Genomic DNA, 11,447 nt, shown 5'->3' with positions numbered 1-11,447 from the left:
CCTACAGTACGACCAAGCGGTTTGTCCGCGACAGAGCAAATCGTATTCTCGTAGTCTGTGGCCACTCAAGGTTTCTGCACAGGCTCTGTGTTTAGTTCAAACGTAACCTAGCATCACTGGAAGTCAGCTCACAGCTCTGCAATAAAGTTCGAAGGGGTACAAACCGGGCCGTCGTTAGTCGAAGATACGGCCATCATGGCCTGAAATCGGCCGTCCTTGATCTTGTCCGCCGCGTAACTTTCTTGCACCTTTTGCAGAAAGTAATGGTAGAGCTTCTTAGCATCTTCGGCCGGCGCACTAAGACGGAAGTCGGGCTTGTTCTTGACTATCTTGGCGAACAGTGTGAACTGAGATACTGGATTGAACATCAGAAACAGCCTCGGGCTTGGGGGACGGCACTTTGAGTACCGCAGAGGACTTCTCCGTCAATGTCCTGGACCGTTTTCTTCCACTGAGGCGGGATTAGATGCAAAGGGAATCAAGGATGGGAGAAATGGCGAACGCACTCTGCCGCCGGTGTCATCATCCCACATCTTGAGCTTCACCACCTTGTTTGCAAGAATCTCGGCATCTTTCTCAGTGTCGCCTGGAGCGACAGCAGCGAGGACGAGGAGGCCCTTCCCAATTGACGAGATAACCTCGTTGTCCACCGCCACTGAGGCGGACAAAACACGCTGTACGATGGCTGGTAAGGAGGATGTCAATACATCGGCGATAAGCACAAATGTGAGAGAGCCTCACCTTTCATTTTATTTCTATTGGTCCTTCTTCCTCTCCTTGGATAACGCAACTAAGTTGCCACAAGAGGCCCTCAAGGTACCGACCGGATGGGATGACAGGAGGTTGGCCGGGTTCAGTGCCAAGCTGGTTCGGGTTCTCACACCTTGACTGATTGTCCGGACCGTAATTCTATCAAACAGACACCCGGACGAGAGCAAGTGTCAAAACACAAACGAAGCAGCTAGTTCGGGTCGTCCGGAAGCTCTGAGAAGCTGCCACCCAAGCGTGGAAACAAGCAAGCCAACGGAACAGCAAATTGACACCAGGAAGAGAGCGACTTGTCAGTGAGGGTTGTATTTCGAGTGTGTTCAAACAGGGGCTGTAAATGACCCAGGTAGGTTAATTGGTCGGTTGGTTCGTTGATAGCAAACAATGATACATACACTGCAAGTGCTCTCCTTCCCTGATGGACTTGGCTGGTTCAAGTGATAGTGGCCAGTCCCTGGACGCGACAGAGAATGGCAGCTGGCAAGGCTGGGCTGCACAGTGACTCGTGTCACCATTGGCCATGACACCAAAGTAGTCGCAACTTTACCTCAGTTAAGAGCAAGAATGACATGCACCTTCTGCTCTTGGTTCTGCTATCGATAAAAGCAATATATGTGACAAAAAACATATTTGTAACTCCTAAGGACCATCTCATAGCATTGGCAGTGCTTCAGAGTCCTAAAGCCCCAATTTAATAGGTGTTCTTTCTGTTAACCCTTTTCTTTTATCTTCACTCACTAGCGTAAAGTGGGTACACAGGACCTTGTCTTCCGCACAGCAACTGCCCTCCAGCTCATTCTTCTTCATGCGCAGAACTTCAACCCATCAAACGCCTCACCGTGGACAAGCAAACTTGTATCGCGCAACCAACAAACGAACGCCGGTAAATACGGCGCAGCAGCTGTCACACCCAAGGGAAAATACTGTCTATCCTCCTCTTCCATCGCGTGCGCTCTTCGATCCTTTCGACAGCTATTTGCTACACAAACACAGCTCCGAGTCGAAAACCATCATTCACACATCCGACACACCCAACCCGAGGGTTCTCGAGACACACAACTAGGCCTAGTCTCTCTATTGACTCCGATACAAAGACTGGCAAAATGGCAGCACGAAAACTGCAACAAGAAGTCGACAAGTGCTTCAAAAAGGTGGCGGAAGGCGTAGCTGAATTCGAGGCCATCTACGAAAAGATTGAACAGTCCAATAATATCTCCCAAAAGGAGAAGCTGGAAGACAACCTCAAGCGCGAAATAAAGAAGCTACAGAGGCTTCGCGATCAGATCAAGACATGGGCAGCAAGCAACGACATCAAGGACAAGGCCCCTTTACTTGAGCACCGCCGACTGATCGAGACGGTTGGTCCACTTTCCCTGGTAGCGAGCCCTTCCCCGGCAGCCCTGCTAACCCTTCTGGCAGCAAATGGAGAAGTTCAAGGCAGTCGAGAAGGCCATGAAGACGAAGGCATACTCCAAGGAAGGGTTAGCCTCTTCAGCGAAGCTCGATCCCCAAGAACAGGCAAAGGCGGAAGCAAGCGATTTCCTCAACAACATGGTCGACGAGCTGGAGCAACAAATCGAGACTCTGGAGGCCGAAGCCGAGGCGATACAGGCGACTATGAAGAAGGGCAAGAGCCAGACTGCCAAGGCGGAGCGAATGGCCGAGATCGAACGCATCATCGAGCGGCATAAGTGGCACCAGGGCAAGCTCGAGCTTATTCGAAGGTCTCTAGAGAATGGCGGAGTCGATACGGATCAGGTTACCGACCTTGAGGAGACGATTCGGTACTATGTCTCGGACGGCATGAACGATGACTTCATCGAGGACGAAGAGATGTACGAGGAGCTCAACCTAGACGAGGAGGAGGGCGTATACGGCGTTCCGCAAGATGGCGACAAGAACTCTTCGCAAGACACCCAATCTTTGGCGGACGAACCTATACCGGAACCCGATGTCGTGAAGCCTCCTCCGAAGCCAAAGGCAGTGGCGGAAGCATCCGCATCAGGGCGGAGGTCTAGTGCGCAATCCAAGTCCCCTCTACCCGCGCTGGCAACTTTGCACACGCCATTACAGACTATCAGCAGCAATGTCGCAGCAAATGGACCGGCTATGAAGCCAGCCATCGTCCCCGCGAGGCCAGCCGAGGGCCTCAAATACGCGTCGGCTGCGGCGGCTGCGGCGGCATCAGACAAGATCGGCATTTCTCCCTTGCCACCTCCACCAGGCGCTGCACCGATCAATTCAGGAACCCCGGCGACGCAATCCAAGAGCAGCGCTGCAGGCTCTCCAGCGCCCACGCCGGCACATCCTGTTGCGGCGAAGGAACCAGAACCCAAACAGTCTGCAGCGCCCTCAAGCAGCGCAAGCGAAACCCCGGCGACAGTTGCGAAGCCAACACCGGTTCAGACCAAGGCGGAGAAACGTGCGCTCAAGAACCAAGCTGCGGCGGAGGCATCGGCAGCAGTCAAGGGTGAGTCTTTATCCATAGATTGCCAATTGCATGACGTATTAACCTTTGCAGCACCTCAAACAAACGGTGGTACAAATGGTGTAAGTTCCTCCGTAGAGGAGGAAGAGGAGTCGATATACCACCTCCCCTCTTCCCTGCAAGACCTTGTCGAGTCTTTCGAGGTATCTCGCAAGCGGCCAGCGCCCTTCTCTTCGCCTTCAACGCAACGCATGCTTCAGGCAAGCCAGGCCATGTGCCCCGACATTATGGACACGGACGTGCCCAGGACCTACCGTCCTGAACTGCGTCTGAACTCCACCGGCGTGGGCTTTCCCCAGGAGCCGCTCGCACTGTTCGACGACCCGCGATTGTACTCCCGGATCGACCCCGACACACTCTTCTACGTCTTCTACTACAAGCAGGGCACGCCTCAGCAATATCTGGCTGCCAAGGCCCTCAAGGACCAGAGTTGGAGGTTCCATAAGCAATACCAGACCTGGTTCCAGCGTCACGAGGAGCCCAAGAACATCACCGAGGAGTTTGAACAGGGCACCTACCGCTTCTTCGACTACGAGAGCACTTGGTAAGTTATCGTCTGGACTGATTGTGTGATGGGAAGTAGCGACTGACAGGATACGCAGGATGAACCGCAGAAAGGCGGACTTCAAGTTCGCGTACAAATTCCTAGAGGACGATGTATGAATAGGCGGCGATGGTCACAGGGTTTCATGCCAGGCGTAGCCTCGGATTGGGATGGGGGGCCTCGAACCATGGGTATCGGGCGGAACGGCGTTGCCTCTTTTTTTCTCTTTCTTTTTCGGAAACATACCGCCAAGCCCATCTGGCTTTTGTTTGTTGTCGAAGTACACTGACTATTGACTGCCTCTGAAAGGGGAGGCGGAAGGCCACCTCGATTCGGCATTTGCACCTGATGACAGCTCCCTCGCAACCCGTGTGACCATAGACGAGCATCAGGGTAATTATTAGGTGTGGTATCTGTAATGACAGCCATGTTCCCTCGGGGACCGGGATTAGGATCGGCCGAATCAAGACTAGGCGAAAGCACCGGCCCCCCGTCTGTTACCCCGTTATAAGTCGGCTCTTTGCGCGACAAGAATCACGGCGGCCTGCGGGTCTCGGTTGACGAACACCCCCGCGATCTAGACGTACACCATGTGGCTCGCTGGTCTGGGGGCGACGAAGTAGGCTGTGGACGTGCTGGTGCGTCGACGTTCCTAGTGGCTCGAATGACAATCGAGGCTGAGGCATTGATGACGCGAAGCTACCTTGGGGTGGGTTGCAGCGAAGCTATCCAGCGGGATGCACAAGCGTTGTCATTCTGCAATAAAGCAACTCCGCCACCACTGCTCACATCACAAGTCGGGCGTCAAGGTGTCAGGTGAAGAGAAGAAGAAACGGAAGGTAGTCGTCAGGGCGGTGAATCTGCAAGCATTCCTGCCCGCCTTGTATTTGATAAGGTTGTAATATTATGCCTAAGAAGGAGTAACTCGACAAGGTAGGTAGTAAACGGATAAGGCGCGCCGAGGTAGATGATGTAGTGAGAAGAAGGTGGCGGGGCTCGGAATAGAATGAAGTGCAGCAAGCCCAGGTCGCCTCGCACTGCATTTGCCTCTTTGGATTAAGCGGTGGAATGTTTCTAGAAGGTCGGAGCCCACCCTGACCCACCAGCCTTGGAGTCTTCCCAAACCGGCACAGTTCCTTCGTTGTGGCCACCCACAAGACATCACTCGTTGGAACCCACATCTCAACTTTCCCAACCTACACCTGCACCGGCTCCGACCCCGACTCCGTGTTCTTTTCTTGCAGAAAATGGCTCGTCCGAACACTATCTCCTGGGTGCGCACGATCTGAGCCTTTTTTTGAAGATTCAACAGGCAAAGAGCAACTTGACGGGTTTGCTTTACCGAGTTGACCTGCTGCACTGCACTGCTTGTCAGACGGTGGTCAAGCATGCACCCGCTGCCGCCGCACTTCCTCCGGAACGAGGGAGGCGTCAGACCTGGACGGTTGTGATTTTTCGTCCTTTTGTTTTTTTCGTATGGAATAATAATAATTCGCGCATAGGACAAGGCATCTATCCGACATCCGAGGTGCCATTTGCTCGAGAAACCAAACAACCAATCCTCTGCACGTCTTACTCTCCCTTCCATCGCCGCTAACCTTGTTGTTACTGCCTGGGCCAATGCAACCAATCAAGTCCACGTCAGTGCAAATGGGCAATTCGTACCGAGGAATAACGATAGCTGATATGTTGGCTCCCACTTGGTTAACTTGGGTCTCAGGCGATTCAGGTGGGCAGTGTGCACCTCGGCGGCGGATCCAGCGGGCTAGCTTGACCCCCGATGGCAAAAAATACCTTACTGCGTAGTCAATGGTTACGCTGCCACGGCGCGCTGCGAGTCCCAACACACACACACAAGCACAACGACGTGGCGTTTGAGCGTCCAGTCTGCCGCCTCTCATAAAAACATCAAACGAGGTACCATAGGTAGTACGCAAGCTTGCTACCGTCTCTGCGAGGTATACTAGGTATGACTTCACCTGCTTCATTACGAATGAACGAATAACGGCCTCGTACTTTGCCGTACCATTGTTTCTCGGCTGATTCCACTCTGGACCCTGCACAAGGGCAAGGACTGGGACTGCAAGCGTTCACGCGCCCACTAGTGTGGCAGTGCGGGGCTAGGCAACGAGATATGATATCCCTTCCAGTCAAGCCTTTCTTTCCCCTCCGCGATTCCGATCTTCAGTCTATCTCGACAGCCGCATCACAGTCCTGCCAAGTTTCGCCCCGAGACCTGTTGCTAAACTAATACGGAGTACAACCACTGGCATGCCAGTGAGCGATAATCTGTCGCCGCGCCATGACATACATAGCACCAATACTCGCCCCTGTCGCCGCCGTCCTTCAACCCCTTGCTTTGACCTTGCGTTGGACACGGTACTTCGGGCCCCCAAATCCGGGTTAATTGACCATGACCGTACTTGTACTTATACTATAAACACAGTACCCCGTATAGCGGAGCACCAGAACCCTTTCCGTAATGGCCTTGATCGAGCCCCAGTTTATCTTTGGGTCTGCTAGGCATGTCTTGGGTCACTCGAGTAGCTTTTGTCAATAAGGCCAGACATGGTCACTCAGTGCTGACTGCCCAGCCGGAACTGCCCCCATGGGCCATGAGTCCTTGAGACTCAAGACCGGTCCGTTTAAACAAACCCCTCTCATAATCATATGCAACTCCCCACCAGCCCTGTCAAACGATAGGTTGGGCGCATCGTCATGGGAGTATCTGGCGGGTCTTGGGCTGACCCGATTCCAAATCTGCTAGTTTGTCGTCTTCTCAACCACAAAATAATGCATGCATCTCTGCTTGACTCTGTTGATTTGGTGGCTGGCAACTTCTAAGCCCCCTTCTAGAATCATGTCACTCACCGAGGGGCCTAATGTTGCCCTCCGGAATTACAAACTGGTAGAGAGACCCCAGCACTCGTGCTTTGTTTCCTCGCTTCACGCCGCCGCCTGGGCACAGGCAACTCTATCCTATATTCACCCTCCGCGGCAATGGACCGGAGAGGGGCGGGCGCTGATGTAGCCCTTTTGAGGCTCCCCATGGCCAAGACCATCTTATGGAGACGAAACCATGTGCTGGTGGGCATCCATGACCCATTCCGCCAGCACCTCGTGTATCTGCGCCGCTTGACGTATTTGTGCCGCTCTTATTCCTTCAAGGCGGTGAACTTGGCTTTGCCTCATCCTGCTTATACTTTAACCGCCCATTTCCCACTCCAATCCGCGGACTCCCGAATGGTGATCACTTCGGAACTCCACCTGTTTTATCTTCTGGTGTCTTGATCTGTCGCTTGGAGACTGCCTGCCCAACTTCGCACGAAAGGGCTTTCACTCTTTTACAAACTTCGATACATAGCCTATCTCGTCCGTTCAAAAGTCTGGCACTCGCCGGATTGTGTAAGTTGCTGCATTTTCTTGGCTCCCGACGGCAGTTTCTACTACTGCTTACCTCTGTCAATCCACCTTTGCCGCCCCCATTCTCGCGAGGCCGCCCTCCCATTACTGAACTGCTATCCAGAAGCCGGGATACAAGACGGTTTAGATAGGACGAAAGCTTGACTTATCTTTTGACGAAACAATGGATAGCCTATATTACCGCGGCACAAATCATTATGTTAACGCAAGGTCTCCAGTGTCGCCAGGAGACTACCTCGAGTCTTCCACGTTCCTAGAGGCTCCGGAACTTGCGCGCCAGCTATCCGACATCAGCTCTAGAGGACCTCTTACACCCTCTTCGTACGGCTCTTCACCTGGGATGTCATACTCGTATCCGCACAACATGAGTCATTCTCCGGCAGCCAATTACGCCGACAGCTACGATGAGAGCTACGGAGATAGCTTTGCGGCATACTACGGTGACGATTATACGAACGGTGCATCTTCGTCAACACAGCAAACGTCAGAGCCTTACCGCGGAAGCATTGACTGGTCCCAGTATGACTATGTCCCTACCGAGGACGGGGGCTACTGGCAGATGAAACCGCGATATGTTCCTGCAGGACAGTTTCCAGCAGTGATACCCCACCAAGGGTACGTGACAGCCGGGGCCTCTCACGCAACCATGAAAAGCGATGCTAACGATGCTGTGTGCAGGGGTCAAGAGCAACAAGAAGCGGTGGACTACAAGTTCCCCTGTCTGGAGGCGGGGTGCACAGCGAACCCGTTCAAGCGCAAAGCCGATCTCGAGAGGCATTACAGACAAGTCCACCAAGACCCGTCCAAGAAAGAAGCTCACAAGTGCGACTACCCAAAGTGCTCGCGGAAAAACGAGCCGTTTGGACGACGAGACCATTTCCGGGACCATCTGCGAGATTACCACAACGAGGACATCTTCAAGCGAGGCACGCACGTGGAAGACAGCTGGCTCAAAGGACGCAACCTCTCGTCGCGGTGGTGGCGGTGCTCGAAATGCCTGATCCGAGTCGACGTCAACTCGTACCCCGACCACGTCTGCCCAAAGTGCAAAAATCCATGCGAAGACAAGCGCAAGCGTGCGAGAGGCTGGCACTGAGGGTCGTCGAGGGCGCTGCCTTGTGAACTTTCACCGGGTGGTAAAATAGCTGATGCCTGGAGATGAAGATGACACCCACACGCGCGTGCATACACACAAACACACACACGCACACACACACACACACACACACACACACACACACAGAGCTCTGCAACTGGACGACTGCTTCCCCACATGGAAGGTAGTGATCGATGTTCGCGACGTAACGCAAGCCACATTCGGAATCCAGGAGTCGGGGCAGTTATCCGACACCGACTCGACATGACAACCTGGCAAGGAACCTTGTTTTTCTTGTTTGGTTCGGTCCACTTGCAAGAGCGCGGCTGATGCAGCACAAGCTCATGACGCTGGCAGCATAGCAGGGCCAATCATGTTGGAGCGCCTTGGCCACTCTGCAGCTCCCTTTCTCTTTCGGAACTGGGCGGCCGGCGCAGTCCCATACCATGCTCTCCGTACCGGAACCAAAAAGACCATGAGGTTGCCCTTTGCGCCTAGATTGCGATTGGGCGTGGCCAGCATGATCCCAGGCATCCGTGTGGGCCGGGACGGTTCCGAGGGTGTCGTTCGACGTCCAGCTATGCCCAAGCGGGAAGGCTTCGAGAAGGGTTCCATGCCGGCTGTGTGGCTTTGGCTTCTCCACGTCCGACACTGATGGTGGTTGTGATCCCTTGGACATGATTTCAGCCAGTTGCTGTGCTTGATTCATACGAGGGGTGGAACGCTCAAGCATGCATAGATAGGCTGACAGCAAGGCAGTTACCTAGTAGCCTTAGCGTCGCTGGGGTGTGTGTGTGTGTGTGTGTGTGTATGTGGGTGTGCGTTGTGATTGATGACGATAACTCCAAGTTAGAGAGGGCTTGTTATGTATTGTTTTTTCTGCATGGCAGCGGGGGCAAGGGCTGCGTCTTTCTTTACCCCTTTTCTGTCTGGTTTTGGTTTGGTTCTCTTTGGAACTGGGGGTGTGAAAGGTGTGTGAGAGTGGAAGAGACGGACGGATTGATAACGACGGACGACGATTGGAGCACCTTGCAGGTGTGGCGCAAGTCATACATATTCGGGATGAGAGGTGGTTTTAAATGGTTGATGTGGGTCAATTTGTCGGTCTTCTCGTACTCGAGGCATGGCATTCAAGGGTCTTTGACTGGGCTGATCGGACAACAGATGGTCATGCATATGGGACGGCGACGGCTTACCGTTTTCCGGAAGCGGGACACCGCTGATTTTCCACCTTTTTTTTTTTTTTTTTTTCCTTTTCCCTTCTGTCTTCTTTACTTCTTTAGCAACGATGGCTGCTGCTACGACATCAAACGACGGACGGCAAATGACCTAGGCTGTTGGAGGAAGCAACAGCATAATAGACAAGGCAAGGATAGAATGGAGGGAGACGGGGAGAGGAGGAACAGAGTAATGAAGACAAAGATACCCTATTTGGATAACACATCCGCTTCTGATTAATCACGTCGCACACAGCTGACGAGAGCGGGAGGCTAAGCCCATGAGATGAGCTCATCCTACCGATGTCTCCCGCCTGGAAGGGAGGGAAGGACGGAGTGAAACAGCGAGGCCTTGGGTCAGGTAAGCTAAGTGGAAGAAAGGTGGTTGGCGGAAGAGGGCCGCGGTGGTGGAATTGTTTTGATGGCGGATGGATGGAAGTGAAACCCGCCTGCCTACTCGTTTACATTGCGACAGGAATGGTCCGCCGAAACAGAAACAGCCTTGTGGGAATGTCTGACGATGGTACGATAGAGACAGGGCATGTTTTTTCTCGGGTCCCCTTTGGGTCGTACTCCGAGGATAGGTACTGTGATTGAAAGAGTGTGTGTATGTGTGTGTCAGCACGTAAGGTACTGGGCTGAGCAGTTGGGAAAATGCCAAGCCTAGCATGCCCTGCAGGGTGCGGGGAGACGAGCGAATTGGGACTTTGGTGCAAGTGGGTGATGTATCATACATTAAGAACATACACTACTGGCATTGCACTCCATGCACGCCACGGTTTCTGTTGATCGCCTGCTGTGGAGCTCTCCAGCCAAGAAGGGGAGGTGGTGATCTCTACGAGAGCTGGTGTAAGCAGTGTAGCTTTCTGTCTTGTCAGTTTACGAGCACGACACGGATCTGAAATAATGAGCCCTGTTTCTCCATGGGGACATTTGCAAGCAACATGGCATGCAAGCAGGCACAAGCACGTTCGCAGACGTTCAATGTGGAGACGGGGAGGGGGGGCGACCTCGGCGACTATTCCGATGAGTATGATTTGCCGGCGAATTGCTGCTGCTGCGAATGCGACAGTATGAAATCACCCGTTACATCCAGCGCGCGCGGACACACACACACACACAAACCACCTGCACCGTATTGAGGCCAGCCAGGCGAGCCCTGCCTGCCTGTCTTCCCTCGGCCTGGAGGATACAGCAATAGTGCCAGTAGTTTAAACGGAATCTTGTTTTGGGTCGTAGGAGCCGGCTGGGATTGGAGTCGGGTTTAGCGCCCATCGCGGCGCAGCGTCGTCACGGTCACAATCGTGGCCCAACCGAAAACAACAACGGGGATGTCGCTAGGAGTTGGCAAAAGGGCACCCTCTGCAGGCTGTGTCAGTGGATGTGGTATGTTCTGGGGAGGCAACGCCGGCGAAGATGCCCTCCCTCGGATGCGGCACAGCAGCGGAGAGAAAATCTATTGGTTGGGGTCACACTCGAGCTGATCGACTGCCCATGGACCGCAACCAAATGTCGTAAATTTGTAGATCTATAGGAAAAGAAAAAAGAAGACATAAAGAGGGGAGGGGGGATAAGATGGACTGGCTTGTATACGTACCTTGGCAAAGGGAAAGGGATAGGGCTGAGCCGTTTCTGGGTGGTCGAGGGGAGGGAGTGAGACATTGGCATGTTCGTCTCGATTGGCGGTGTTCAGATATCCAGGATATTAGGCATCACCAAGGCACACCACACCATTCGGACTCTTGGCCGTTGGTTAGTTAGCTTGCACAAGGAATCTCTCTCAGCCGAGATAAACAGACCCGCCGAATGCAAAGGATATGCGCGAGGCCATCACAGCTGAGAGGGCAGTGTACGTAGGCGCCCGTGGGAAAGGGAACACGAGACATGAGACTGGCGTGGGGGAGATGGAAG

General features: G+C 53.5%; 4 protein-coding genes across 4 annotated transcripts; 3 read left to right on the top strand and 1 right to left on the bottom strand.

Annotated features, from left to right (window-relative positions):
• Positions 1 to 65: 65 nt before the first annotated feature.
• Positions 66 to 748, bottom strand: GLRG_10184 (uncharacterized protein; the record flags this gene model as incomplete). The annotated part of the gene is made up of 5 exons (XM_008100869.1): positions 66 to 107; positions 165 to 355; positions 409 to 451; positions 507 to 685; positions 742 to 748. 5 exons carry the CDS (start codon positions 746 to 748, stop codon positions 66 to 68), a joined length of 462 nt encoding a protein of 153 aa, XP_008099060.1.
• A 1,123-nt stretch (positions 749 to 1,871) lies between these two features.
• Positions 1,872 to 3,919, top strand: GLRG_10183 (Not1 domain-containing protein; the record flags this gene model as incomplete). Its single annotated transcript, XM_008100868.1, has 3 exons — positions 1,872 to 2,126; positions 2,188 to 3,800; positions 3,859 to 3,919. The coding sequence occupies 3 exons, from the start codon at positions 1,872 to 1,874 to the stop codon at positions 3,917 to 3,919; spliced, it is 1,929 nt and encodes a 642-aa protein (XP_008099059.1).
• Positions 3,920 to 7,587: 3,668 nt separating this feature from the next.
• On the top strand, positions 7,588 to 8,319 carry GLRG_10182 (uncharacterized protein; the record flags this gene model as incomplete). Its single annotated transcript, XM_008100867.1, has 2 exons — positions 7,588 to 7,838; positions 7,902 to 8,319. The coding sequence occupies 2 exons, from the start codon at positions 7,588 to 7,590 to the stop codon at positions 8,317 to 8,319; spliced, it is 669 nt and encodes a 222-aa protein (XP_008099058.1).
• Positions 8,320 to 8,794: 475 nt separating this feature from the next.
• Positions 8,795 to 8,974, top strand: GLRG_10181 (uncharacterized protein; the record flags this gene model as incomplete). The annotated part of the gene is made up of 1 exon (XM_008100866.1): positions 8,795 to 8,974. One exon carries the CDS (start codon positions 8,795 to 8,797, stop codon positions 8,972 to 8,974), a length of 180 nt encoding a protein of 59 aa, XP_008099057.1.
• Positions 8,975 to 11,447: the final 2,473 nt, after the last annotated feature.

This window comes from Colletotrichum graminicola (genome assembly GCF_000149035.1).
Source record: "Colletotrichum graminicola M1.001 genomic scaffold supercont1.57, whole genome shotgun sequence".
NCBI classification, from domain to species: Eukaryota; Fungi; Ascomycota; class Sordariomycetes; order Glomerellales; family Glomerellaceae; genus Colletotrichum; species Colletotrichum graminicola.
The sequence above is the reverse complement of the archived record's forward strand: the minus strand, read 5'-3'. Positions and strand labels throughout refer to the sequence as shown.